The 27,824-nt window shown below is 45.5% G+C and overlaps 1 protein-coding gene across 3 annotated transcripts in view; it reads right to left on the bottom strand.

The window, feature by feature from the left end:
- Positions 1–16,648: 16,648 nt before the first annotated feature.
- ZFP90 (ZFP90 zinc finger protein) overlaps positions 16,649–27,824 on the bottom strand; it is a 52,084-nt gene continuing 40,908 nt past the window's right edge. The window contains exons 5-6 of one of the 3 annotated variants that reach the window (XM_063797327.1): positions 20,628–20,732; positions 16,649–16,718 (exon numbers count right to left, since the gene is read on the bottom strand). In XM_063797327.1, the coding sequence (XP_063653397.1) occupies positions 20,647–20,732 (86 nt within the window). In that variant the 3' untranslated portion in view covers positions 16,649–16,718; positions 20,628–20,646. Of the gene's footprint in view, positions 16,719–20,311; positions 20,398–20,450; positions 20,733–27,824 lie in introns of those variants that run through there. The other 2 variants (XM_063797326.1, XM_016930059.4) reach the window with 2 other exon arrangements.

Below are 27,824 nucleotides of genomic sequence, written 5' to 3'. Positions count from 1 at the left end.
CCACCGTGCCTGGCCGCAAGGGACTTTTTTTATTATTATTATTTTGAGATAAGAGTTTCGCTCTTGTTGCCCAGGCTGGAGTGCAATGGCATGATCTTGGCTCACCACAACCTCTGCCTCCTGGGTTCAAGCAATTCTCCTGCCTCAGCCTCCCAAGTAGCTGGAATTACAGGCATGTGCCACCACGCCCAGCTAATTTTGTATTTTTAGTAGAGACGGGGTTTCACCATGTTGGTCAGGCTGGTCTTGAACTCCCGACCTCAGGTGATCTGCCTGCCTCGGCCTCCCAAAGTGCTGGGATTACAGGTGTGAGCCACCACGCCCCACCAAACTCAGGACATTTATTTAACATTGCAACAATACTATTATCAAATCTATAGCCTGTATTTAAATTAATCAATTACCAGTGTATATATGTTTTTCCCAGTTCAGGATCTAATCCAGGATCCTGCACTGTTGCATTTAATTGTCATAGCTCTTATGCCTTCTTTAAACTGAAATAGCTTGTCAGCCTTCCTTTGTCTTTCTTGACCTTGACATTGATATGGGCTTGTTATTTTGTAAAATGTTCCTCAATTTAGGTTCCTTCCATTATTTTTTCCTATGCAAATGTATACACACATATTTTTTAAAATTAGGATCAGGCCAGGTGTGGTGTCTCATGCCTATAATCCCAGCACTTTGGTAGGCCAAGGCGGGAGGATCCCAGGAGTTCAAGACCAGCCTGGACAACATAGCAAGACCTTGTCTCTACCAAGTACAAAACAAAATAAGGTAAAAAAACAACATTTATTATAAAAAGCTAGGATAATCAAAATATATAAAGGATAAAGAAGGTACCCACCAATTTAACAAATCAAATATTAGATATATTCCTCCCCTTTTGTTTCCATGTACATTTTACTCTTTAATACTTTTATATTATTTTAGTGTTGAGGAAAGAAATGAGAATATATATATATGTTTTTTCTCCAGTCAATTTACTGAATGTCCATGTTTTCCATTGCTTTGTGATGTTTCTTATATACCCTACTGAGGTCATATGTAATAGGAGATGTTTAAGTATTTCTATTTTTTCCCAGTAATTTGTGTGTTTATTCCTGCATCAGATCCACATTTATTAACTACACTTTTAATTAAAACATAAAAGCTAATTTAAATAAATTTCCATCATCCCCCAAAAAAGCTTCGTGTCCATTTACAGTCACTTTCCATTGTCTCCTCAGCCCAAGGGAACCACTAATTTATATTCTGTTTCTATGGATTTGCTTATTCTGAACATTTCATGTAAGTAAGAATCATATAATATGTGGCCTTTTGCATTTGGCTTCTCTTTTTTTTTCTTTTTCTTTTTTTTTTTTTTGAGATGAGGTCTTGCTATGTTGCCCAGGTTGGTCTCAAACTCCTGGGTTCAAGCAATCCTCCCATCTCAGCCTCCTAAACTGCTGAGATTACGGCCATGACCCACCACACCCAGCTGGCTTCTTTTTCTTTTTTCTTTTTTTTTTTTTTGAGACGGAGTCTTGCTCTGTCACCCAGGCTGGAGTGCAGTGGCCTGATCTCGGTTCACTGCAACCTCTGCCTCCTGGGTTCACGCCATTCTCCTGCCTCAGCCTCCCGAGTAGCCCGGACTACAGGCGCCTGCCACCACACCCTGCTAACTTTGTATTTTTAGTAGAGACGGGGTTTCACCAGGTTAGCCAGGATGGTCTCGATCGCCTGACCTCGTGATCCGCCCTCCTCGGCCTCCCAAAGTGCTGGGATTACAGGTGGGAGCCACCACGCCCAGCCTTGGCTTCTTTTTCTTAATGTTTCCAAGGTTCATCCATGTCGTAGCATGGATCAGTGCTTCATTACTTTTTATGGCCAAACAATATTCCATTGTATAGATCTAGATGTTTTATTAATATTTGTCCATTCATTAGTTGAGGGGCATATGGGTTGTTTCGACTTTTTGGCTGTTATTGCTGTGAACACTTGTGTACAAGTTTCTGTGTGGACACGTGCTTCATTTCTCTTGGGTAGATACCTAGGTGTGGAATTGCTGGGTCGTACGGTATCCTTAACCATGTGGAGAACTGCCAGAATGATTTCCAAAGCATCTACACCATTTTGTATTCCCATAAGCAGTGTATGCAGTTCTCTTCAGAACACCTCCTTTTTTTTTTTTTTTTTTGAGACAGAGTCTCACTGTGTACCCAGGCTGGAGTGCAGTGGCTCAATCATAGCTCACTGCAGCCTCAGTCTCCTGGGCTCAAATGATCTCCCACCTCAGCCTCCCCAGTAGCTGGGACCACAGGTAGGAGCCACCACACCCAGCTAAATTTTTGATTTTTTGTAAAGATGAGGTCTTACTATGTTACCCAGGCTGGTCTTGAACTCCGGGCTCAAGGGCTACTCCCACCTTGGCCTCCCAAAGTGTTAGGATTACAGGTGTGAGTCACCACGCTTAGCTTAGGACACTTTTATAAACATAAACTCACAACAATAATCTTCATAACAACCCCAGAGATAGGCATCATTGCTGTAATCTTTCAGACGAGGACAATGATGGCAGAGAGGAGATGACACCAGCTATAAGGGTCGGGGCTTCAAGTCTGAGACTGCCTCATTTCCTGTGGGAAGCCTGACTTTTGAGCCAAAACAATAGGCTTTCAGGCTTTGAGAGGTGATGGAACAATGGGCAGAGAGGAGGAATCTGCAGGTCAAAGTCTTGGTGTGGAGATGGAAGCTCCCAGAGCATCAAAGCCACTTCTGTTTTTGTTTTATTGGGCAACAGTGGAGCCAGGTTCTGACTAATTAATGATAATCAAAGTGCTCTGACAAGAAGGAGAGTTCTGCAAATGCCAGCCATGAATTATTCATGGCCAGGTCTTCTTAACTGGGAGAGAGGAGGCTGCCTGAGAGTAGAAGAAAGCTAAGCTCTCACTTCCCCTCAAGTTCGCATGAGCCTGAGCAGCCCCCACAGGACTCAGTTTCTCCATGCAGAAAATGGGGCCAGATGTGAGCTCTCATTTCTTCGTTTTTTTTTGTTTGTTTTTAATTTTTTTGAGATAGGGTCTTGCTCTAATGCCCAGGATGGAGTGCAGTGGCACAGTCTCAGCTCATTGCAACCTTTGCCTCCCAGGCTCAACCTATCCTCCTGCCTCAGCCTCTCCAGTGTGAGGTGTGAGCTGGGACTACAGGTGCACACTATCATGCCCGGCTAATTTTTTTTTTTTTTTTTTTTTTTTTTGTAGAGATGGGGTTTTGCTATGTTCCCCAGGCTGGTTTCCAACTCCGGCTCAAGCAGTTCACCCGCTTTGGCCTCCCAAAGTGCTGGGATTACAGGCATGAGTCACCATGCCTGGCCAGCTATCATTTCTCTCTTTTTTTTGAGACAGAGTCTCACTCTGTCGCCCAGGCTGGAGTGCAGTGGTGTGATCTCAACTCACTGCAACCTCCGCCTCCCGGGTTCAAGCGATTCTCCTCCCTCAGCCTCCTCAGTAGCTGGGACTACAGGAGCGCACCACCACGCCAGGCTAATTTTTGTATTTTTAGTAGAGACAGGGTTTCACCACATTGGCCAGGCTGGTCTCGAACTCCTGACCTCAAGTGATCCGCCCTCTTCGGCCTCCCAAAGTGCTGGGATTATAGGCATGAGCCACTGCGCCTGGCCTCATTTCTTTATACTATCAGACCAGGACCTGCAGAGAAGGGCTGGTGACCTGGGTCCTGCTACCACTCAGCTGGAGGCAGTGCACACCCAAGCTGCCCCTAGCAAGTGGCAAACAAAAACTAATAATACCAAAACATAGTTCAGGGGTTGGTATAAGCCTTTTCTTTTCTTTTCTTTCCTTTTTTTTTTTTTTTTTTTTTTTTTTTTGAGATGTTGTCTTGCTCTGTCACCCAGGCTGGAGTGCAGTGGTGTGATTTCAGGTCACTGCAACCTCCCCATTCTGGGTTCAAGCGATTCTCCTGCCTCAGCCTCCCGAGTAGTTGGGATTATAGGCACGTGCCACCATGCCTGGCTAATTTTTGTATTTTTAGTAGAGATGGGGTTTCACCATGTTGGCCAGGCTGGTCTCGAACTCCTGACCTCAGGTGATCTACCCGCCTCAGCCTCCCAAAGTGCTGGGATTACAGGTGTGAGCCACCGTGCCCGGCCTGGTAAGCCTTTTCTATCAAAGGCCAGATAGTACATATTTTGGGCTTTGCAGGACATATGGTCTCTGTCACACTACCCAGCTCTGCCATTGTAGTGCAAAAGCGTCCATAGATAATCCATCAGCGAATGAATTCAGCCATCCAATGAAGCTTGGTGTACAGTGACATTTGAATTCAATGTAATTTTCATGTGTCACAAAATATTATTCTCGTTTTTTTTTTTCCCCAACCATTTAAAAATGTAAAAACCATTTTTAGCTCCTGGAATGTGTAAAAACAAGTGTACCCTCAAAATGTTAAACATAATTACTATTCGACCCAGAATTTTCATTCCTAAATATATACCTAAAAGAAATGGCCTTGGCCGGGTGTGGTGGCTCACGCCTGTAATTCCAACACTTTGGGAGGCCGAGGCGGGCATATTACGAGGTCAGGAAATCAAGACCATCCTGGCTAACATGGTGAAACCCTGTCTCTACTAAAAATACAAAAAAAATCAGCCAGGTGTGGTGGCACGCGCCTGTAGTCCCAGCTACTCCGGAGGCTGAGGCAGGAGAATCGCTTAAACTCAGGCGGCAGAGGTTGCAGTGAGCCAAGACTGCGCCACTGCACAGCAGCCTGGGTGATAGACAGCCTGAGACAGACTCTGCCTCAAAAAAAAAAAAAAAAAAAAGAAATGGCCAGGTGCGGTGGCTAATGCTTGTAATCCCAGCACTTTGGGAGGCCAAGCTGGGCAGATTGCCTGAGGTCAGGAGTTTAAGACCAGATATAAAGATATTTTTGGCTGGGCACGGTGGCTCATGCTTGTAATCCCAGTACTTTGGGAGGCTGAGGCGGGCGGATCACAAGGTCAGGAGATCGAGACCATCCTGGCTAACACAGTGAAACCCCGTCTCTACTAAAAATACCAAAAAAAAATTAGCTGGGCGTGGTGGCGGGCGCCTGTAGTCCCAGCTACTCAGGACTCTGAGGCAGGAGAACCCGGAAGGCGGAGGTTGCAGTGAGCTGAGATCACGCCACTGCACTCCAGCCTGGGTGACAGAGCGAGACTCAGTCTCAAAAAAAAAAAAAAAAAAAAAAGATTTTTTCTGCAATTAATTTTAAGAGATCTACCCCAGTCACCTTCACAGTAGCGGCTTTGGATATATGAAAGTTGGGGGAAGCTGTGGAGGGGGACGCTATGAGAAAAGAGTCAGGAATGGGATGGGGTTTTGCTCACCTCAAGCCCTACTCCAGCCCCAAACCCCTCTCCTTTCATTCTCAAAGATATTAAGGAAATCAAGGTCAAATTGCCAGCTGTGTGGCCTTGGATTGATTCCTCACCCTGTCTGAGCCCTTTCCCATATATGTCATGTGGACTAAATTTCTGGAAAAGGCTTCCAGTCCTTTTCTTCCTTTCCTTCCTAGCACTGCTAAGCAAGACACAGGGAGTGACAGCTTTCCTTAGCAGTGCTGGGAAAGAAGGCAGAGAAAAGGAAGGTGGGGAGCATGGGGCGAGGAGGAGAAAGCTGGCATTGGAATGGCTGGTGGGTGTGGCAGAGGCAGCAGGTGGGACAGGTAGAGGGATTCGTCCCCTCCTGTCATTTTCTCTGCCCTGGAGCTTTGAGGGCATGATTACCCAATCTCTGGATGTAACTCTTAGAAAGGCTGTGCTGGGCTGAGCACTGGACATGGAGTCCAAAGACCTGCATTCTGCTCACACCTCACATTGGTCACCTGTGACCTTGCGCAAATTAGTTCTTCCTTTGAGCCTTGTCTTGCTCAGCTATGTAAGGAGTTAATGCTTGGCTGGTTGCAACAGTTCTAGGAAAGGTGCTTTGAAAAAGGCTAAGCACCTACAGTGCTGTCAGTGATGAACAAACTGTGGCACACCTTCCCTTGTTTTTTAAAATGTCTTTATCGAGATGTAATTCACATACCACACGATTCGCCCATTTTAAATGTGTGCTTCAGCAGGTTTTAGTCTATTCACAGAGTTGCACAACCATGATCACAATCAGTTTTAGAACATTTTCATCATCCCAAGAAGAAATCTGTACTCTTGCCAGGAGCAATGGCTCCCGCCTGTAGTCTCAGCGATGAGGGAGGATTGCTTAAGTCTGGGAGTTCAAGACCAGCGTAGGCAACATTAAAAACAAGAAAACCCAAAAAAAACCTTAGCTGGGTGTGGTGACACAAACCTGTAGTCCCAGCTATTCATGAGGCTGAGGCAGGAGGATCGCTTGAGCCCGGGAGTTTGAAGCTGCCGTGAGCCATGATCCTACCCCTGTACTCTAACTTGGGCGACAGAGCAAGACGACTCAAAAAAAACAAACAAAAAAACTAAAACTAAAAACAAAACCATACTCTTTATTTTATTTTTTAGAGATGGAGTCTAATTTTGTTGCCTAGATTGGTCTTCAACTCCTGAATTCAAGGGATCCTCTGCCTCAGCCTCCCCAAATGCTGCAATTTCAGGTGTGAGCTGCGCCCGGCCAAAACCCTACTCAGGAGCTCTCACCCTCCAGTCTTCTCAGGCCCCGGAGCCCCAGGCAAGTACTCATCTACTTTCTATCTCTATAGATGTGCTTATTCTGGACATTTCATAGAAATGAAATCATATAATGTGTTGTCTTTTGACTGACTTTTTTCATTTAGGATAATGCTTGCAAGTCTTGTCTATTTTGTAGCATATATAAACATTTAATTTTTTTTATAGTTGAATAATATTCCATTGTATCGGTATGCCACATTTTATGTATCCATTCATCAGTTGATAGACATTTGTGGGTTTTTTCCCTATTTTGGGGCTACTATGAATAGTGCTGCTATGAAGTTTTTGTGTAGACACGTTTTCATTTCTTTCTTTCTTTTTTTTTTTTTTTGAGACAGAGTTTTGCTCTGTCGCTAGGCTGGAGTGCAATGGTGCCATATCAGCTCACTGCAACCTCTGCCTCCTGGGTTCAAGCGATTCTCCTGCCTCAGCCTCCCCAGTAGCTGGGACTACAGGCATGCGCCACCATGCCCGGCTAATTTTTTATATTTTAGTAGAGATGGGGTTTCACCATGTTGGCCAAGATGGTCTCGATCTCCTGACCTCGTGATCCACCCGTCTCGGCCTCCCAAAGTGCTGGGATTACAGGCATGAGCCGCCACGTCCAGCTTTTTTTTTTCTTTTGAGACAGAGTCTCACTCTGTCACCCAAGCTGGAGTGCAGTGGTGCGATCTCGGCTCACTGCAACCTCCACCTCCCTGGTTCAAGTGATTATCCTGTCTCAGCCTCCCAAGTAGCTGGGATTACAGGTGCATGCCACCACATCCAGTTAATTTTTGTATTTTTAGTAGAGACGGGGTTTCACCAAGTTGGCCCAGCTGGTCTTGAACTCAAGTGATTTGCCCGCCTCGGCCTCCCAAAGTGCTGGGATTATAGGAAATGAGCCACTGCACCCAGCCTATTTTATTTATTTATTTTATTAGAGGTAGGGTTTTGCCATATTGCCCAGGCTGTTCTCAAACTCCTGGGCGCAAGTGATCTGCCTGCCTTGGTTTCCCAAAGAGTTGGGATTACAGGCATGCGCCACTGTGTGGGGCCATTAAGTTTTATTTTTAACTGACAAATAATAATTGTGTATATCTATGGGGTATGAAATGATGTTTCAGTACCTATATACATTATGGAATGATCAAATCAGGCTAATTAACATACTTATCACCTCATATACTTACTGTTTCTTTGCGATGAGAACATTTAAGATCTGTTCTTTTAGCTTTTTTGAAATATATATTATTATTAACTATCACCATGCTGTATACTAGATCACTAGAACCTGGTTGGAGAAAAATCAAAAGGATAGCTTGTGACCATGAAAATTACATGAATTCAAATTTTAACTTGAAATATCTACTATCTAGCCCTTTATAGTAAAACTCTGATGACTTCTGAACTAAGCAAACACAGAGAAACTTGGATAGAATCTATAAGCTGAATGAAAAAAGCAAATAGAACAGTGATCTGTTGCTGCATAACAAATGATCCCAAAAGGTAATGGCTTAAAAATAGACATTTATTATCTCACATAGTTTCTATGGATAAAAAATTTGCAAGTGGCTTGACTGAGTGGTTTTGGCTTGGGGTCTCTGACAAGGTTATGGTTAAGATGTTGCTGGAGGCCGGACATGGTGGCTCATGCCTGTAATCCCAGCACTTTGGGAGGCCGAGGCAGGTGGATCACGAGGTCAGGAGATCGAGACCATCCTGGCTAACAGGATGAAACCCTGTCTCTACTAAAAATACAAAAAAATTAGCCGGGCATGGTGGCGGGTGCCTGTAGTCCCAGCTACTCAGGAGGCTGAGGCAGGAGAATGGTGTGAACCCGGGAGGCGGAGCTTGCAGTGAGCGGAGATCGTGCCACTGCACTCCAGCCTGGGCGACAGAGCGAGACTCCGTCTCAAAAAAAAAAAAAAAAGATGTTGCTGGGACTGCAGTCATCTGAAGGCTTTACTGGGGCTGCACAATCACTTTCAAGATGGTTCACTTACATGGCTGGCAAGTTGGTGCTAGCTGTTTGCAGAAGGCCTCATTCCTGTTATACCTCTTCATAGGGCTACTTGAGTGTTCTCATAACATGACAGTTGAAGGTCGGGTGCCTCAACTCGTTGTTTTAATTTACAGTTCCCCCTGGGCATGGTGTCTCACGCCTGTAATCCCAGCATTTTGGCAGTCCAAAGCAGGCGGGTCACTTGAGGTCAGGGGTTCAAGACCAGCCTGGCCAACATGGCGAAACCCCGTCTCTACTAAAAATACAAAAAAAATTAGCCGGGCATAGTGGCACACACCTGTAATCCCAGCTACTTGGGTGGCTGAGGCAGGAGAATTTCTTGAACCCAGGAGGCGGAGGTTGCAGTGAGCCGAGATCATGCCACTGCACTCCAGCCTGGGTGACAAAGTGAGACTTCATCTCAAAAAAAAAAAAAGAAAGAAAAAAGAAAAAGAAAATGCTCAATTATTACCCAAATGGCAGTGCTGGTGGATTGCTCACTCCTCCCGCCAGCCTTCTGCCCTCTCTGGAGACAAACTGTGAATGCCCCCAGTTCTAGACTGCTGGTGGGAGAATCAAAACTCTCTTTAAAAATATTAATATATCCTATGACTCTAGGTCTTGTCACTTCTTTCACTTAGCTGTCTTAACCCTCATCAGCTCTGCCAGGTAGGAACTGAACTGTTATATCAAGATGCCCAGAGAAGTGAGTTGAATGGCATGTTTTTAACTGTTATACCTCCCTGTGAAGTCATTCATTCATTCGGCAAATACTTATTGAGGACCTACTATGTGCCAGTATTGGGGATATAGCAGTGAACAAAGCAGGCAAAGACTTTGTCTTCATGAGGGGTGGTAGCAGTGAGATAAGACACTAGACAGCCCACGCTTGGTATCTCATGCCTGTAGACCCAGCCACTTGGGAGGCTGAAGTGGGAGGATCACTTGAGCCTGGGAAGTGGAGGCTGCAGTTAGCCATGATTGCATCATGCACTCCAGCCTGGGTGACAGAGACCCTGTCTCAAAACAAGCAAACAAACAAAGACATTAGGCAGTAAACAGTAAATAAGATAGATACATTAAAGTGGGGTGAACAGATAGAAAGTTACTGTGTTATAAGGGGTAGTCAGGGAAGACTTACATTTGAACTGACACCTGAAAGTGGGGAAGGAGCCAGCCCAGTGAAGAGCAATTCTGTAAGTGAATACAGCAGTGAATAGAACAGTGAAAAATCCCTATGCTGACAGAGTTTACACACCACCAGAGGGAGACAGACAGCAAATATAATAAGTCAATTATATGACATATCAGGAGGTGATAATTGCTATGGGGAAAGAGTAGAGCAGGGTAAGGGGGTGTATTAGTCTGTTTTCACACTGTTGATAAAGATATACCCAAGACTGGGTAATTTATAAAGAAAAATAGGTTTAATGGACTCACAGTTCCTCGTGGCTGGGGAGGCCTCATGATCATGGTGGAAGGTGAAAGGCATGTCTTACATGGCGGCAGGCAAGAGAGAGAATGAGAGCCAACAAAAAAGGAAACCCCTTATAAAACCATCAGATCTCGTGAGACTTATTCACTACCACAAGAATAGTATGGGGGAAACTGCCCCCATGATTCAATTATCTCCCACATGGTCCCTCCCATAACACATGGAAATTATGGGAGCTACAATTCAAGATGAGATTTGGGTGGGGACACAGCCAAACCATACTGGGGGCTAGACTAGTTAATGAAGGTCTTGCTGAAAAGCTGATATTTGAACAAAGACTTGAGGATGAGGGAGGAAACCATGCTCTTCACGGGGAACATTACGCGTGTCAGGAATAGCAAGTGCAAAGTTCCTGTGGCAGGAATGTGCCCAGGTTTTTTGAAAGGCAGCAGGGAGGCCTGGGTGACCCTGGGTTTATTGGGCTATTTGTCCCACATCTTAGATGTAGCTTGTTGCTTCTTGTGATGTCAGATTTGGTTTGGTTTTTTTTTTTGGGTGGTGGGGTTGGAGAGAAGGAAGGACAGGAAACTGTCACAGATAGCCCAGTGATCAAACTTAGCATCACAAAATAGCACAAACCTACACAATGGGCCTCCTGATATGATATAATGGGAAATAGATAACAAGGCCTATGTAATATGGTTACCAAAAGCGACTTGCCTGAATATAACCATGAATAATAAACAGGACAAATTCCAATTGTGGGACCTTTTACAAGACAACTGCCTGGATTCTTTAAAAATGTCATGAAAGAAAAAATGATGTGAACATTGATTGGCTCTTGGATCACAAATAAAACCACAGCTACACAGGATATAAATGAGACAACGGGACATTTGAGTATGTATCGGTGAGATAATAGCGTTATATCAAGGTTGAGCTTTTTAAGTGTGATAATGGCATTGCGGTTGCCTACAGAGATACAGGCTGAAGTATTCAGGGATGAAGTGTCAGGATGTCTCCAAGTAACTCTCAAATGGTGCAGTCAAGAAGATAAAAATACAATGAAATGCGTGGCAAAATGTGTTGACAACTGATGAATCCAAATGGGAGAAATAAAGGTGTTTGTTGACTGTACAATTTTAAAGCGTTTCTGTGGGTATGAAGTTTTTCAAAATAATTAGCTGCGAGGAAAAACTAACGCTTTGCTCGTGGGGATGCTGGCTGCTCCTGCATCCCACCACGGGCCCCTCGGATGTGTGGATTTGCAGGTCTCATTGTTTTATTTATTTAATTTATTTATTTAGAGATGGAGTTACACTCTTTCGGCCAGTCTGGAGTGAAGTGGGGATTCTCCTGCCTCAGCCTCCTGAGTAGCTGGGATTACACCCACCTGCCACCACGCCCAGCTAATTTTTGTATTTTTGGCAAAGACAGGGTTTCGCCATGTTGGCCAGGCTAGTCTCAAACTCCTGACCTCAGGTGATCCACCCGCCTCGGCCTCCAAAGTGTTAGGATTACAGGCGTGAGCCAGCGTGCCCAGCCAGGTCTCATTATTTCTGATGCTCAACCTGATCCCTGCTGTCGCCGGGTGCCCCATATCTCTTCCTCTTGCATACAGGACCTGTGACCTGTGGATGGACGTCGCCAAGAGCAGGTATCTCATCAGAGAAGGAGAAATTCCAGCGTCGTTTAAAGGAGGGAAGGGAGAAAAGAAGGAAGAAAAGGAGAGGAAGCCAAACAAGCTCACCTCTTGCAGGCTTCGTGCGGCCGGGCGGCTACGAGCTCTGCAGTCCTGGGAGCCCTTCACGGTGCATCACCGCCCCCCGGTGGCCACCAGGCAAGCACGCGGCGCCCGGCAGGGAGGTGGAAGGGGTCCTGCAACCCTCGCTCCTGGAGGCTCCCGGGAGAGCTCCTGGCAGGCCAGCGCCCCCAGAATCCTAGCCTGTTCACCTTGGGTTAGCACATTGTAAAAAGCAACTACTATGAGCTAAGCACGGTGCAGGTGCAGGTGCTCTGTAGCTATTAACTCACTTAATCCTCACATCAGCTTTAATAGGTGAGATTATGGTAGCCCCCATTTTACAGAAAAACTCAGGCTCAGAAAGGGAATGCAGATTGCCCAGGCTGGTCTTGAACTCCTGGCCTCAAGGGATCCTCCTGCCTTGGCCTCCCAAAGTCCTGGGATCCCAGGTGTGAGCCACCTCACCTGGCCTGGGGCCTGTGTTTTAACTAGCAAAGACTGCACAGCTAGAGTTGCACCTTCTAACTCCAGGTCCAATGCATGGCCCACGACAGTGCACCTGTTTTTTGTTTGTTTGTTTACTTTCCACATCTGATGATGATAACAAAATAATAGCAAGACACATCTATAGTGCTGACCATGGGCCACACATAGTGCAACATATTAACCCATTTAATCTGCAACAGCCCTACAGGTTACATTCTATTAATACGGCCATTTTACCGTTGAGGAAACTTAAGTACAGAGAGCTTAAGAAATTTGCTGGACATGGTGGCTCGCGTCTATAGTCCTAGCTACTCAGGGGCTGAGGCAGAAGGATGGCTTGAGCCCAAAAGTTTGAGACCAACCTGGGCAATATAGTGAGACCCTCGTCTCTATAAAAAATAAAAAATTAGCCAGGAGTGGTGGCAGTACCTGTAGTCCCAGCTACTTGGGAGGCTGAGCTAGGAGAATCACTTGAGCCTGGGGAGGTCGAGGCTGCAGTGAGCCGTGATTACGCCACTGCACCCCAGCCTGGGTGACAAGAGTGAGGCCCTGTCTCTAAAAAAAGAAAGTTTTGTCCCAGGTCACTCAGACAGCAAGGAGTATTGACTGGAATAGTATTGAGCAATGCTGGGATTGTCTGTTTATTCCGTTTATAAATGTTTATTGAACACCTACTAAGTGCAAGACCCTGAACTAAGACCTCAGCGTGCAGGGAGGGAGAAAGACGACAAACAATGCTATTGAATTGAAAAATGAAAAATGCAACGAGCAAACCTAATGTAATTACAAAGATGTTACTGGAAATAAGATCCTTGATGTGGAGAATGGAATGGTTTAAGATAATTTAGAAATAAAAGTAAATGTGAACAGCTGACTACTTCTCGGGGAGAGGAGGAGTGACGGCTTAAGTGAATAAACACCCTTTCACTGCAATCCACCAGCAGAAGTAACACACCGGTAAGTCCTAATTTAAGGCTTGGCTGAATATTTATTTTGACGACAAAAGAAGGAGCTGCCATTTTCCTGAGAAATTAAGAAAAGGGGTAGCTTTTTAAAACTGTATTGAAAGTCCTACTCTTAATAAACAGAATCTAGTGATTCAATCTGACTTTCAGAGAATGCCAGTTAGCTACCACTTGCAATCACCTACTCCCACTTCAAGCCTCTGGCCTCATGCAGAGCACCTTGTGGCAGCACCAGGTACTCAGTCCCCTCCTGGGTCGGAGGAAGTCCATCCACCTAGCTCTTGTCAGGCCACCCCCTCTCTTCTGTACCTCTCAGGCCCACTGCTGCACCATGTTTCTTTGGAAGGCCTCAGACTTAGGCCTGCTAACCGTCATCAGAGACTCACTCCTTCCTTACCCGGGTGGGCAAAACCCCAGGGAGAAGCAGCCTTCCCAGGGCGCTCCATCTACAGCCTTACTGTGACTGCACTCAGCACCAGCGGGGCACCGCCTCCGCCTCCCTGCAAACACACACTTTTATTTTTTTTAGCTTACATACCTTATGTAGTTATACAAGATACATGCAGAAAACTGTGTAGGAAAATGAAAAGCACAAGGTTTTATCATTTTCATCTTATCATCCTTGTTAATATTTTGATCCATGAAATATTGTCTGGACATATTCGAGGAAAAGATATGGCTGGAAAAACTGGCTAAGAGTGAATAAACTGGAGGGCGTGTTAGATCCAAAACAACACAACAGTAAAACACAGCATCCCGCAAAAGTAGTTGTATGTTTTGTTTTTATTGAGACAGAGTCTCACTCTGTTGCCCAGGCTGGAGTGCAGTGGTGTGATCATGGTGCACTGCAGCCTCAACCTTTAGGGTGATCCTCCCACCTCAGCCTCCTCAGCAGCTGGGGCTGCAGGGAGGTACCACCACGCCCAGCTAATTTTTGTATTTTTTTGTAGAGATGGGGTTTCGCCAAGTTGCCCAGGCTGGTGAACTCCTGGCCTCAGTCCCGCCTCGGCCTCCCATAGTGCTGGGATTACAGGCGTGAGCCAGTGTGCCCAGCCAGTAGTTGCATTTTTTTATTATCTATATCAGTGGTTCTCAAAATGTAGTCCCTGGGCCAGCAGTATCAACATCATGTGGGAACTTTTCAGAATTGCACGCTCAGTAGCCAGCCCAGACATGCTGGATCAGAAAATAGGCTGGAGCCTGTGTTTTTTATTGTACTTATTTATTTTTTGTTGAGACCCGGGTCTTGGCTTTGTTGTCCAGGCTGGTCTCGAACTCTTGTCTTCAAGTGATTCTCACGCATTGGCCTCCCAAAGGGCTGGGATCTCAGGCATGAGCCATCACACCCAGCCTGGTGTCTGTGTTTTAACCAGCTTTCCAACTGATTCTGATAAATGCTCAATTTTGAGAACCACTGTACTGCACAATGACCAAACCTCTTAGGAATTCGGTGATGTTTAAAAAATGAATTTATACTTCTCTAACCATAAAAACATCGACTTATATTTTCAGAAATAACAGCAAGAGGGCCAGGCGCAGTGGCTCACACCTGTAATCTTGGCACTTTGGGAGGCTGAAGCAGGTGGATCACATGAGCCAGGAGTTCAAGACAGGCTTGGCCAACATGGTGAAACCCCATCTCTACTAAAAATACGAATTAGCCGGGCATGGCAGCGGGCGCCTGTACTGGGGAGGCTGAGGCACAAGAATCGCTTGAACCGGGGAGGTGGAGGTTTCAGTGAGCCGAGATCACACCACTGCACTCCAGCCTGGGTGACAGAGTGACTACGTCTCAAAAAAACAAAACAAAACAAACAAACAAAAAACAGAGCAGAAGACTCTGGTTTGATGAGTGGAGAGAATGCCTGGCATGGGGATGGGGTTGTCCACCCAACATCTCTACTTGAGGTAGCAAGTCCTAGGAGCCAGGTAGCAGGTAGTGTCCAGATGGGCTGGACAAAATTAGGGGTGGGTTTCTCCATCCCCCTTCCCTCCCCAAAAGTGTTTGTGTAGTGAAATTAGAAAATGAATACAAAGTGGGAAAGAACCAAAAATGTCCCTCTCAACAGCTGCAGGATCCCCTTAACCAAGCACCCTTGAGCTCCCAGGAGGGGTCCCCTGGGGCATTTTTCTGCCCCTACATCGTCCCTTGTCCTCCTCTACCCCTCTCCTCCCCCACATCTGTCCCTTGTTTTCTCTTCATCCCTTTCTGCCCCTCCTCTTGGTTCCCCACTCTCTCTGTCCCCTTTTCTCCAACTCCAACTCCAGCTTTTTTTTTTTTTTCTTTTTGAGACAGAGACTCATTCTGTTACCCAGGCTGGAGTGCAGTGGTGCAATCTCAGCTCACTGCAACCTCCACCTTCCAGGTTCGAGCTATTCACGTGTCTCAGCCTTCCAAGTAGCTGAGACTACAGGCACATGCCACCACGTCCAGCTAATTTTTTTATTTTTAGTAGAGATGGGGATTCACCAGATTGGCCAGGCTGGTCTTGAACTCCTGACCTCAAGTGATCTGCCCACCTCGGCCTCCCAAAGTGCTGGGCAACTCCGGCTTTTTACTTCTAACCCCTCTTTTTCTGTGTTCCTTGGTCTCCAGGTGTTGATGAGGGGATTAGGACACGGAGGTCACTGCCTGGTTTCCTGCTGGCCCCTGTGAGGATCTCAGTGGTGGAGAGTGGTTCAATGAGTCCTGCAGGGCACCCCCTTTTGTGGCTCTTCAGGTTCCCCAACATGGAGGCCATTCTTGTCCCATGGAAAGGCCCCAGGTCTGCAGTCTTCTTGGTAAGCTCACCATCGTCCTGTTGGGTTGCTGGGTCCTTGGGTCAGTGGAGTTGCCTCCATCCCCCCGCCCCACCCCAGAGTCCAATCCCTGGGCCAGGAAATGCCTGTGACCTGGCAACCTCTGGACAGTAATGAAGGAGGGGGCACCAGCGAGCACCTTTGGGGGCCAGGCACTCCCAGGAGTGGCAAATGGGCACCCCATTTCTCTCTCTGCCTTTGGTCTAGCTTCCTTGCTGGGCCGAGATTACGCCACTGCACTCCAGCCTGGGCAACAAAAGTGAAACTCCATCTCAAAAATAAATAAATTAATTAATTAAATAAAATAAAGATAAATAAATAAAATATACAATTCAGGCTGGGAGTGGTGGCTCACACCTGTAATCCCAGCACTTTGGGAGGCCGAAGCGGGCAAATCATCTGAGGTTAGGGGTTTGAGACCAGCCTGGCCAACATGGTGAAAAATACATTTTTACATTGTATCGTAAAAATACAAAACTTAGCCGAGTGTGGTGGTGCATACCTGTAATCCCAGCTACTGGAGAGGCTGAGGCGCAAGAATCACTTGAACCCAGGAGGTGGAGGTTGCGGTGAGCGGAGATTGTACCACTGCACTCCAGCCTGGGCAACACAGCGAGACTCTGTCTCTGAAAAAAATAATATATGTATATATAATTCAGTGAGGTTAGACAGATGTGAATACTCATGAAGCAATCACCACAATCAACTTATCAAGCATTTCTGTCACCCCTAGGAATTTTCTTGTGTCCCTCTGCAGCCAATCTCTCCTTCTGCTCCTGCCCCTAGGCAACTGCTGATTGGCTTTTTGTCAATAAAGGTACATTTTCTAGAATTTTGTACAAATGAAATCATGTAGTATGTAACCTTTTGGGTCTTTCATTTAGCATAATTATTTTGAAATTCATGCATGTTGTATGTATTAACAGTTCATTCCTTCTTATTACTGTGTAGTATTCCATTGTGTGGATACATCATGATTTGTTTATCCATTCACCTGCTGATGCACCTTTGAGTTGTTTCCAGTTTTTGACTATTGCAAAAAAAAAGTTGCTAGAAACATTCATGTACAGGTCTGCATGGACATGTTTTCTCTTGTTTTTTAGAGATAGCATCTTGTGTTGCCAAGGCTGAAGTGCAGTGGTACAATCATAGCTCACTGCAACCTCAAATTCCTGGGCTCAGGCACTCTTCCCAACTCAGCCTCCTGAGTAGCTGGGACTACAGGCACACGCCACCACACTCAAGTAATAAAAAAAAATTTTTTTTAAGAGATGGGATCTTACTGTGTTGCCCAGGCTGATCTGGAACTCCTGACCTCAAGTGATCCTCCTGCCTTGGCCTCCCAAACTGTTGGGATTACAGGCAGGAGCCACCACACCCAGCCCAATTTTTCTCTTAAAGTCTGTTTTGTTCTGACATTGGTATAGGCATCACAGCTCTCTCTTGGTTTCTATTTGTGTGGTATAAATCTCTTCCCATCCTTTTACTTTCAACCTGTTTGTACCTTTGAATTTAATTTGTGTCTCTTGTAGGCAACATCTAGTTGATTTTTTTTTTTTTTTTTAGGTAGAGTCTCACTCTGTTGCCCAAGCTGGAATGCAGTGGCACGATCTCGGCTCACTGCAACCTCTACCTCCTGGGTTCAAGCAATTCTCCTGCCTCAGCCTCCCAAGTAGCTTGGATTACGGGCGTGTGCCACCATGCCTGGCTAATTTTTTTATTTTTAGTAGAGATTGGGTTTCACCACGTTGGCCAAGCTGGTCTCGAGCTCCTAACCTCAGGTCCGCCCACCTCAGCCTCCCAAAGTGCTGGGATTACAGGCATGAGCCACCACGCCCCGGCCTGAATCATGTTTTTAAATCCATTCTGCTGGCCAGGTGCAGTGGCTCATGCCTGTAATCCCAGATTACAGGGATTACCCGCCTCCCAGGTTCACACGATTCTCCTGCCTCAGCCTCCTGAGTAGCTGGGACTACAGGCGCCTGCCACCACTCACAGCTAATTTTTTGTATTTTTAGTAGAGACAGGGTTTCACCGTGTTAGCCAGGATGGTCTCAATCTCCTGACCGTGTGATCTGCCTGCCTCAGCCTCCCAAAGTGCTGGGATTACAGGTGTGAGCCACCGGGCCTGGCCTTTTTTTTTTTTTTTTTGAGATGGAATCTCACTCTGTTGCCCAGGCTGGAGTGCAGTGATGCAATATCAACTCACTGCAACACACACCTCCCAGGTTCAAGTGATTCTCCTGCCTCATCCTCCTGAGTAGCTGGGATTACAGGCACCCGCCATCACACCCAGCGAGCTTTTGTATTTTTAATAGAGATGGGGTTTTGCTATGTTGGCAAGGCTGGTCTCAAACTCCTAAGCTTCAGTCTCCCAAAGTGCTGGGATTACAGGCATGAGCCACTGCACCTGGCCCAATCTATTCCTTTTGATTGTGCTTAATCCATTTACACTTGATGTATTTACTTGTAAGGTAGAGTTTATATCTGCCATTTTGGTATTTGTATCTATAGGTCTTATGTCTTTTTGATATGGCCTGTTTTCTTTTGTGTTAAACAGTATTTTCCAGTGTATCATTTAATTTGATTATGATGTGTCTAGGTGTGGACCTCTTAAGAGTTTATCCTACTTGGAGTTTTTTTGAGGTTCTTAGATGTATGTTTTTTGATCTGGGAAGTTTTGGCCATTATTTCTTCAAATATTATTTCTGCTCCTTTCCCTCCCTTCTCTTCTTCTGGGACTCCTGTTACACATATGTTGGTATGCTTGATGGTGTCCCACAGGTCTCTGAGGCTCTGTTTACTTTTTTTCATTCCTTTTAAAATCCTGCTCCTCAGACTGAAACTCTCAATTGACGTAGCTTCGAGTTTGCTGAATATTTCTTTTGCTTGCTCAAATCTGCTGCTGAACCCCTCTAGTGAATTTTTCATTTCAGTTAATGTACTTTTGAATTCCCAAATTTCTATTTGGTCATTAAAAATAATTTCTACCTCTTTATTGATAGTTTCTATTTGGTGAAATATTGTTCTCATATTTTCCTTTAGTTCTCTAGACATGGTTTCATTTAGTTCTTTAAACATATTTTAAAATAGCTAAGGTAAAGTCTTGTTTAGGCATCCTCAGGAAGTTTCTATTGATTGTTTTTTACCCCCTGTGGGTGGGCCATATATTCCTGTTGTGTTGCATGCCTCATAATTTTTTGTTGAATGTTGAACACTTAAAACATAAAGTGGCAATTCTGGAAATCAGATTTCCCCTCCCCTCCCTAGAGTTTGTTGCTGGCTGTTGTTGCTGCTGTTTATTTAGTAACTTTTCTGAACAAATTCTTAAGCTCTGTGTTCTCTGTCATGTGGCCCCTGAAATCTCTGCTCAGTTAGCTAGTGGTCAGCTGATTAGACAGAGAGTTCCTTAAATGCCTAGAACAACCAAGTCTCCTGGTCTTTTCCAAAGAGCAAAGGGCTCTTGTGTCTTTAGGGGCACACTTTCCACACTCAGCTAGGCAGTTTACTATCCTGCCTTAGGCATTGCTTCCTGCTTGCATAGAGCCTCAAGGTCAGCTGTTAAGTGATAGCTTAGTGACTTTCTGGGTTTTTCCCTTGCACAGCCCTATGCATGTGCATTGCCTTCTAGATTTCTAGGAATATGCTGGAGCTTTTCTTTTCTTTTTTTTTTTTTTTTTTTGAGACGGAGTCTCGCTCTGTCACCCAGGCTGGAGTGCAGTGGCGTGATCTCGGCTCACTGTAAGCTCCGCCTCCTGGGTTCACGCCATTCTCCTGCCTCAGCCTCCTGAGTAGCTGGGACTACAGGGACACGCCACTGCACCCGGCTCATTTTTTTGTATTTTTTTAGTAGAGATGGGGTTTCACCGTGTTAGCCAGGATGATCTCGATCTTCTGACCTCGTGATCCGCCTGCCTCGGCCTCCCAAAGTGCTGGGATTACAGGCGTGAGCCACCGTGCCCGGCCTGCTGGAGTTTTTCAAAGCTCCTTACAGACATCTTATTACCCAGCTTTTCCTTTTAAGCTTTTTGGTTAGCCTGTTGTTTGCATTGTTACCTACTGCCTCAGGTAGCAATGATGTTAAACAATTGCCCTGATAATTTTCAAGTGATACCCCTGGGGAAAAGGCTGTTTGCACTGAGTCAGGTCAAATAAAGATAAGTCTTGTGAGTAGAGTCTTACAGGAAACCACCATACAAGTCAAATAATGACAATTCTCTGGGAATGGGGCTTTGAAGATGCTCCAAACCTATTCTGCTCCTTCCAGTGGTTGCCTGGCTGTTGGTTTTCAGGGATGCTGAGGAGCTGGGGAGAAGCAAATGGGAATAGAGCATGTTAAAATGCCACAAAGATCACTCTTGTTAATGAAATGCTTTTTTTTTTTTTTTTTAAATAAATGTTTCCTAGCTTGCTGCAAGGGGAACATTTGCTGCTTGCTGGAATAAATGTTCCAGAGTTGTGAAAAATCTGATTCTCACAGTTTTGTCAGTATTTGCATGGCTTGTACGGGGCAGAGAACTTCTGGAGGTCCTTACTTAGCCATTCTTGCTGACATCACTCAGGATTCTTTCTTGGAAGTTTCTGTCTTCTTTCGCCCTTACTCCCAGATGGTAGCGACAGTGGCAGGAGGCAGACAAATCCTAGGCAGACAGGAACAGGTCCCCACTGAAACCCAACCTTCAAGCTGAAGACAGTTTGATGCCTAGCTACAAATCCTCGGTAAATCCACAGACCGGATTGAGAACCTGTCTTCCCATCTGGCATGCTTTCCTCTGATTGATCACTACCCTTCATCTATTTTACATATAACTACCCTTGCCTAATTGGTTTTCTACACTGTCATGCCCACCTTTGAGTAGTGCCTTTGTTTTAGCCTTTTTTTTTTTTTTTTTGCATACTCACAAACCAATCAGCACACACTCCCCATTCTGAGCCCATAAAAGCCCTGGACCCAGTCAACAGAGAGATGACCTGACTTTGGGTGGGGGACCACCCTTACATCCCCTCTCCACTGAGAGCTGTTGTGTTACTCAATAAAATTCTTCTCTGCCCTCCTCACCCTTCAGTTGTCAGCATAACCTCATTCTTCTTGGATGCAGGACAAGAACTTGGCAACTGTCAAATGCGGGTATGAACTGTGACACAGGCAGGCTGAGGCACACCTGTCCCAGCCACAGACCGAGTGCAGATCCCAGTGCACAAGCCAGGCACAGCATGGTGGGCTGAGTGGATGAGGTGCCTCCTGTGGCAGGCCCAGGGCCAAGGGAGGCCCAGGTGGGGACACTGCTGGCCACAGAGGCCCCTATAGGCAAAGTGACTGAGAAAAATCCTGTGTCAGTTGTCCTAAGTTGTCTAAACCACAGCTTATTTTCCCCAGTTCAACATTTTCCTGAGGGTGTCTTCATCTGGGGTGTTAGTTCAAATATGGGATAATTATTAAGTCTACCAATGTCACAGCTGGGTTTCACAGTGTCTCTTTTTTTTTCCACTGTTTTTTTTTTTTTTTTTTTTGAGACAGGGTCTCACTCTGTGGCCCAGGCTGGCATATGCCAGTGGCACAATCTCTGCTCACTGCAACCTCTGCTTCCCTGGCTCAAGCAATTCTCCAGGCTCAGTCTGCCAAGTAGCTGGGACTACAGGTGTGAGCCACCATGCCAGCTAATTTTTGTATTTTTTTTAGAGACAGGGTTTCACCATGTTGCCCAAGCTGGTCTCAAACTCTTGAGCTCAAAGGAATCTGCCTGACTCAGCCTCCCACAATGCTGGGATTATAGGTGTGAGGCACCACACCCGGTCCACGTGTGTCTTTCATCAGCAAAATGCCTCCAGGCAAAAGCAGATTTGAGTGCTGGGATCAGGAATTGTTTCTTGCTTCTCCTAAAGTTTGATCCCCAATTCTTTACTCTCCTTAGCTCTTTGGTGCTTTTGGGAATAATTTTTTTTTTCAACATGTTTGCCAGCTTATTTTCTGTGGGAAATTCAGGCCTAATTACCTCGACCACTGTTATTGGGAGTATAACTCCCCACTCAAGGTTTCATTATTTTCCCTCTAGCCTGCCTGCACAAGGCCGTCTGGTCCAGAGGATGGGAGAAGGGGTTGGAAGGAGACAGGGAAGATGAGATTGCATCTCTGTTCTTTATGACCTTGTTTCAGGGGGAGGAGAAACTTAAAGAAAATCCTTTTTTTTTTTTTTTTTTTTTTTTTTTTCAGAAAAAGGAGACACATTGACCTGGAGTTTCCCCGCTTAGACAATTTCATATGGTTCAACTTATCCGCACTTTGTCCAGTAGGTCACATGATAGGAGATGGCAGTCTCCTGCCATCTGGCAAAGGTCAGAAGGCAGGAGGGGCCTGGTCCAGGATGTCCCAGCCATGGGACACAGATGGCTAGTGGCAGCCACAGGAGGAGAATGACTTGTCCCTGCATGCAGGAAACCTGGAGAAAGGCACGCAGCCAAGCTTGTACCCACGCTGTGCCACTCAGAAGGAAGCGAAAACTCAGCACTGCACATGGCCGAGCAGACCAAAAGCGACTGCGAGGGAAGACGTTCAGCCCAAAAGTGGAAGTGAGCTGCTGCTAAGGCTTTCGGGGAACGTAGTCCCTAGCTGTGCCACATGTCCCTGCGTTCAGGAGGTGCTCTCTTGACATGTGTGTGCAACACACCTGGCGGAACTACACATCTCAATCTCAGCTCATAAAATGTATGATGATGCCAGTGGGCTTCCTTTGGACATCTCTTTAAAAGGCACACCCAGATCTTCCTATTATTAATTGTAAACTGGTGGTGTAAACCTTTCTAACCTGTGTGATGTTACCCTTAAAATGCCTTCCCACTCCCCAACACTGTCAAATCCCATGTTAGGAGCCCTTAACCTGAGCAAATACAATTTTCTGCTTACTTTCAGTTATTGAAACTTAGTCTGACCATATATATATATATATATAGTTTTGTTTTGCTTTTAGAGACAGGTCTTGCTGTGTCACCCAGGCTGGGGTGCAATGGCATAATCATGGCTCACTGTAGCCTGGACCTGCTGGCCTCAAGCCTCCTGAAGTTCTGGGATTTTAAGTGTGCCACTGCACCTGGCGATGAAGCCTGTGGCCTGCCCTGATGGCACCCCTGGGTCCAGCTTCATCCCAGCTCTCTGTGTTGATTCACACAGCAGGGCAGCCTAGTTTCCCTTGGGCCTCACGCAATCCTTGCCTCTAACCAGTCTCAAGGTGAGTTTGGCAGAGCAGCCACTGACACAGCCTTATGGCTCCTGCCCACTTGTCCTCCTTCCCAGGAGCTCCAGGTACAGGGTGAACATACATCTGGGTTTTAGAGCACAATCTGAGCTTCCCATCTGATTAGCTTCCCCTTCATTCTCAGGGTCCCTGTTTGGACAATCAATTATAAGGACACCCTATCCAGGAACCACTGAAATCCTGACTTGTGATCTCTGATGTCAAGGAAAACAGATGTAGTGGTCCTATCCTTTCCTTCCCAGGGATAACACAAATGCAGACCCTTAGAGATCTCCATTCTGCTGCTAGGGACTACTCCAGCAGCAGCCCCCTCCCTTCTGAAATCTCCAGACAGTTGGGGGCACCCCTCTCTGTTCGATCCTTTACCACCTTCCACCTCCACACTACAGGGAACACATTTTAAGGAACAAACATTAAGTTATCCCAAGAACTCCAGGTGACAGCTGTGAAGTGGGCCTGTGGTTTTGCTGGAGATGGAGATGCCAAGCTCCCATGCTTTCAGATCCCCCAATATCTCATTCTTGGTGCCCAAGTCCCCCACCCCTGTAGGGGCAGGGTAGGGGCTTCATCCCAGGAGCATGAGGCCCATCTCCTCTGGATCAGAACCTCCTTACATGGTTTTTATATCTATAGGGGCCAAGGATCAAGTGGCTCTGTGACTCTCACATCTAGTGAGTCCTATGGGACCATGTGTCCAGTCTCTGTGACACCCTTTAGAAAGCAGAGGAATGTGACATTTTGTTTTCACCTTAGGAGCTTTATCAGCAACTCCAAGCCAACAGAAAAGTCCCTGTCAAGATCCTGTGAGAACTCTAACTTTGGAATTGCAAATTGCCAGTTTTTAAATGCAGACAGTAAAATAAAAGCCCCATTAATTACTACAATAATACTTCCTATTCACAGCTCAATAAAATACCATTATAATTCAGGTCCAGATTTCTTGACTCCTTTATCCATTAAAATGTGTTTGTCTTTTAGTGTGTCTGCTACCTTTCCAAATGGAAAAAAAAAAAAAAGTGTTTGTCAGCTGGTCATGGTGGCATGCACCTGTAGTCCTAGCTGCTTGGGCGACTAAGGACAGAGGATCACTTGAGCCCAGGAGTTTGAGGCTTCAGTGAGCTATGATCACACCACTGCATCAGGGACCCCACCTCAAAAAAAAAGTGTTTGTTAAAAAAGTATGTTTTTCCAAAATGACCAGGGTTTTACTAAAAGTTATTAGCAAAAATTAGTAATATCCTTCCACCAACTCTTGCAAATAGTCACTTATGCTCCTCATCTGCAGGAAGCCCTCTGCTCCTCTGCCCTCCCTTCTTTTTAATTGGTGCCTCAAAAGGCATTTCTGGCAAGTGGCAACGCTTTGCCTGATTCTGACAGTGCCAAGACTTTCTTTTCTTTTAACAATTTTTTATTATTTCCTAAAAATTATTTATTTTTGTTGAGATGAGGTCTCACTATGTTGCTTAGGCTGGTCTCGACTCCTGGCCTCAAGTGATCCTCCCACCTTGGCCTCCCAAAGTGCTGGGATTACAGGTGTGAGCCGCCGTGCTGGGTCCCTCCCTTCTTTCTTGCGCTTGGATCAGCTTCTCACTCTGAGGAGCATCAGTGCTCATTATTCCTTCCCCCGAATCCTTCAGGTGTGCTGGTGTACAAGTTATCCAGGCTTATGCCCTGAGGGAAACCAAGCAGGTGGTTGTGTGGGAGGAGGAATCAGATAAGAAAAAGGAGGCCAACTTTAACTGTAAATGAGTTTAAACATTCACAGAGGCACATACAACGAATACCTATGCACCACTGTGGGGACAAAAGTTTTAAATTTTATTATTTACTATTATTATTTTTTGCCTTTCAAATGAGTTTAATAAAGACTAGTTTGGAAAATAGCTATTTTAAATTTTAATCCACCAAGTGACTTCTGACTAACCTAACCCTCAGTCTGGGAATGCCTCTAAAATGTCTAGTTGATGTATTACTCTTTACATAGAAACACCTATTTCCCTTCCCTCAAAACAACCCTTGATGCTGTTGCAGAAATCACAGGATGTGATACCCGGAGCATTCCCTCAGCACATTCCTTCAACAGCATGTATACTTTCCCCCAAGATACAAGCCCTGGTTCTGATGGGGTGTGGTGTGAAGATCTACCTTCCGGCCACCCAAGACCACACTTCTGTCTTTAAGTTTCCCCTAAAAAATCACCCAAACCGACAAACTGGATTTGTCTGCCTCATTCTTTGGCTTCCCAGCTCCTTCAGCATCTGAGGGTTGCTTTGCATACATGGCCCTTTCACAGAACTGAGCCCTGGGGGAATTCCTATGTCTAGAGCAAGGAAAGATAACTTGGGAGAAGCAGTTGTCAATAAAGGATAAGAAAATCTAGTAAGTGTAACCTGGAAGCCAGGTGAAAAAAAAAGGGTCATTGTGAGGAAGTGATCAACTAATGTATCAAATAATGTTGAAAAGACAAGTAAAAGTGAGGTAAGAGACCAGCAGGACTTATTTTCCAGTCCCAACAGGATAAAGAGAAGAAATGGTGGGAACCAGCAGACAGTGCTGAAAGCAACCTCTAGCTTCCTTCGTTGCTCATTAGCATAAGACCCTCCCACCAGCACCATGACATTTACAAATACCATGGCAATGGCCAAGTTACCACCCCTTTCCATGACAATAATCCAAAAGTTACCACCCCTTTTCCAGAGATTTCTGCATAACCCTCCCCTTGATTTGCATGTAATTAAAAATGGGTATAAATATAGCTAGCCAACTGTCCACAAGTGCTCACTTGGGGTGCACTGCCTAGGAGTTGGATGTGCTTCACAGGAGCAATTCCAGTTCAGTAAAACTTGCTAACACCACTGGCTTGCCTTTGAATTCTTTCCTGGGAGAAGCCAAGCACCTGTATGGGCTCATCTGCCTGCATCAATAGGACTGAAAAAGACCACTGGATTTAGCAACATGGAATCCATCAGGGATCTTTGATGAGAGCAGACACAAAGACCTGATTGGAGTGGGTGCAAGAGCGAATGGAAGAAGAGGAATTAGAGATGAGTATTCCACACCTCTACTGAGGAATCTTACTATTGAGTGATGCAAGAAATGGAGTGGTAGGTAGGTAGAGGGGGATATAGCACACACACACACACATATATACACACACACATATATATATATTTGAGATGAGAAAAACACGTTACTATGCTAATGGGAAAGATCCAGTAGACAAAAAAAAAAAAAAAAAATGCAGGAAAGAGAACAACTGTAGGAATTATGCCCTAGTTTAAGGATGGGATCTAATACACTAGAGGACGACTTGATCTTAGGTAAGAGAACAAAGTGTCAACCATAGCAACAGAAAGAATGCAAGAATAAGATGCACAGAGAAGAGGAATTATCTTGAGATTCCTTTTTTAAAAAAATTATTTTTTTGAGACCAGGTTACGAGCCAATTTTTTTTTGCATTTTTGGTAGAAACAGAGTTTTGCCATGTTGCCCAGACTGGTCTCGAACTCCTGGGCTCAAGAAATTCGCCCACCCAGCCTCCCAAAGTGTTGAGATTAAAAGTGTGAGTCACTGCACCTGGCCTCTTCTGATTCCTTTTCTTGTTCTCAGTTAACTAGGAAATAAGGTCACCAGCTGAGTGAGGAGTGGGCGAAGTGCTGCAGAGGTTAAAGAGAGAAGTCATAAAATAGCAACTTAAAAGAGAGGGACAATGACTGGATAGGAAAACAAATGCTGGAGGATAGCATACAAGACATTAAAGTGGGACTAATTGGCTGGGCGCAGTGGCTCACACCTGTAATCCCAGCACTTTGGGAGGCCGACACAGGCAGATCATGAGGTCAGGAGTTCAAGACTAGCCTGACCAACATGGTGAAACCCCATCTCTACTAAAAATACAAAAAATAGCTGGGCATGGTGGTGCGCGCCTGTAGTCCCAGCTACTCAGGAGGCTGAGGCAGGAGAATTGCTTCAACCTGGTAGGCGGAGGTTGCAGTGAGTTGAGATCATGCCACTGCACTCCAGCTTGGGTGACAGAGTGAGACTCCATCTCAAAAAAAAAAAAAAAAAAGTGGGACTAATCGTCATAGTTGTTTTTCTTCAGCCACATTTAGCTGGATGGATATAGGAGTGGAATAGGCAGCTCTAGGCTCTTCTTTATTGTTTTGCCAGATGCTCTGGTTCCTTCATTTAAAAACTGTTAAATTATAAGAATATGCCATGATTGACTGGGCACAGTGGCTCACACCTGTAATCCCAGCACTCTGGGAGGCCAAGGAAATGGATCACTTGAGGCCAGTTCGAAACCAGCCTGGCCAACATGGCGAAAACTCATCTCTACTAAAAATACAAAAATTAGTCGGGTGTGGTGGTGCACACCTGTGGTCCCAGCTACTTGGGATGCTGAAACATGAGAATCACTTGAACCTGGGAGGTGGAGGCTGCAGTGAGCTGAGATCGTACTGCTGCACTCCAGCCTGGGTG

This window comes from Pan troglodytes, chromosome 18 (genome assembly GCF_028858775.2).
Source record: "Pan troglodytes isolate AG18354 chromosome 18, NHGRI_mPanTro3-v2.0_pri, whole genome shotgun sequence".
NCBI lineage: Eukaryota > Metazoa > Chordata > Mammalia > Primates > Hominidae > Pan > Pan troglodytes.
Note: the sequence above shows the minus strand (reverse complement) of the source record. Positions and strands in the feature narration are given on the sequence as shown.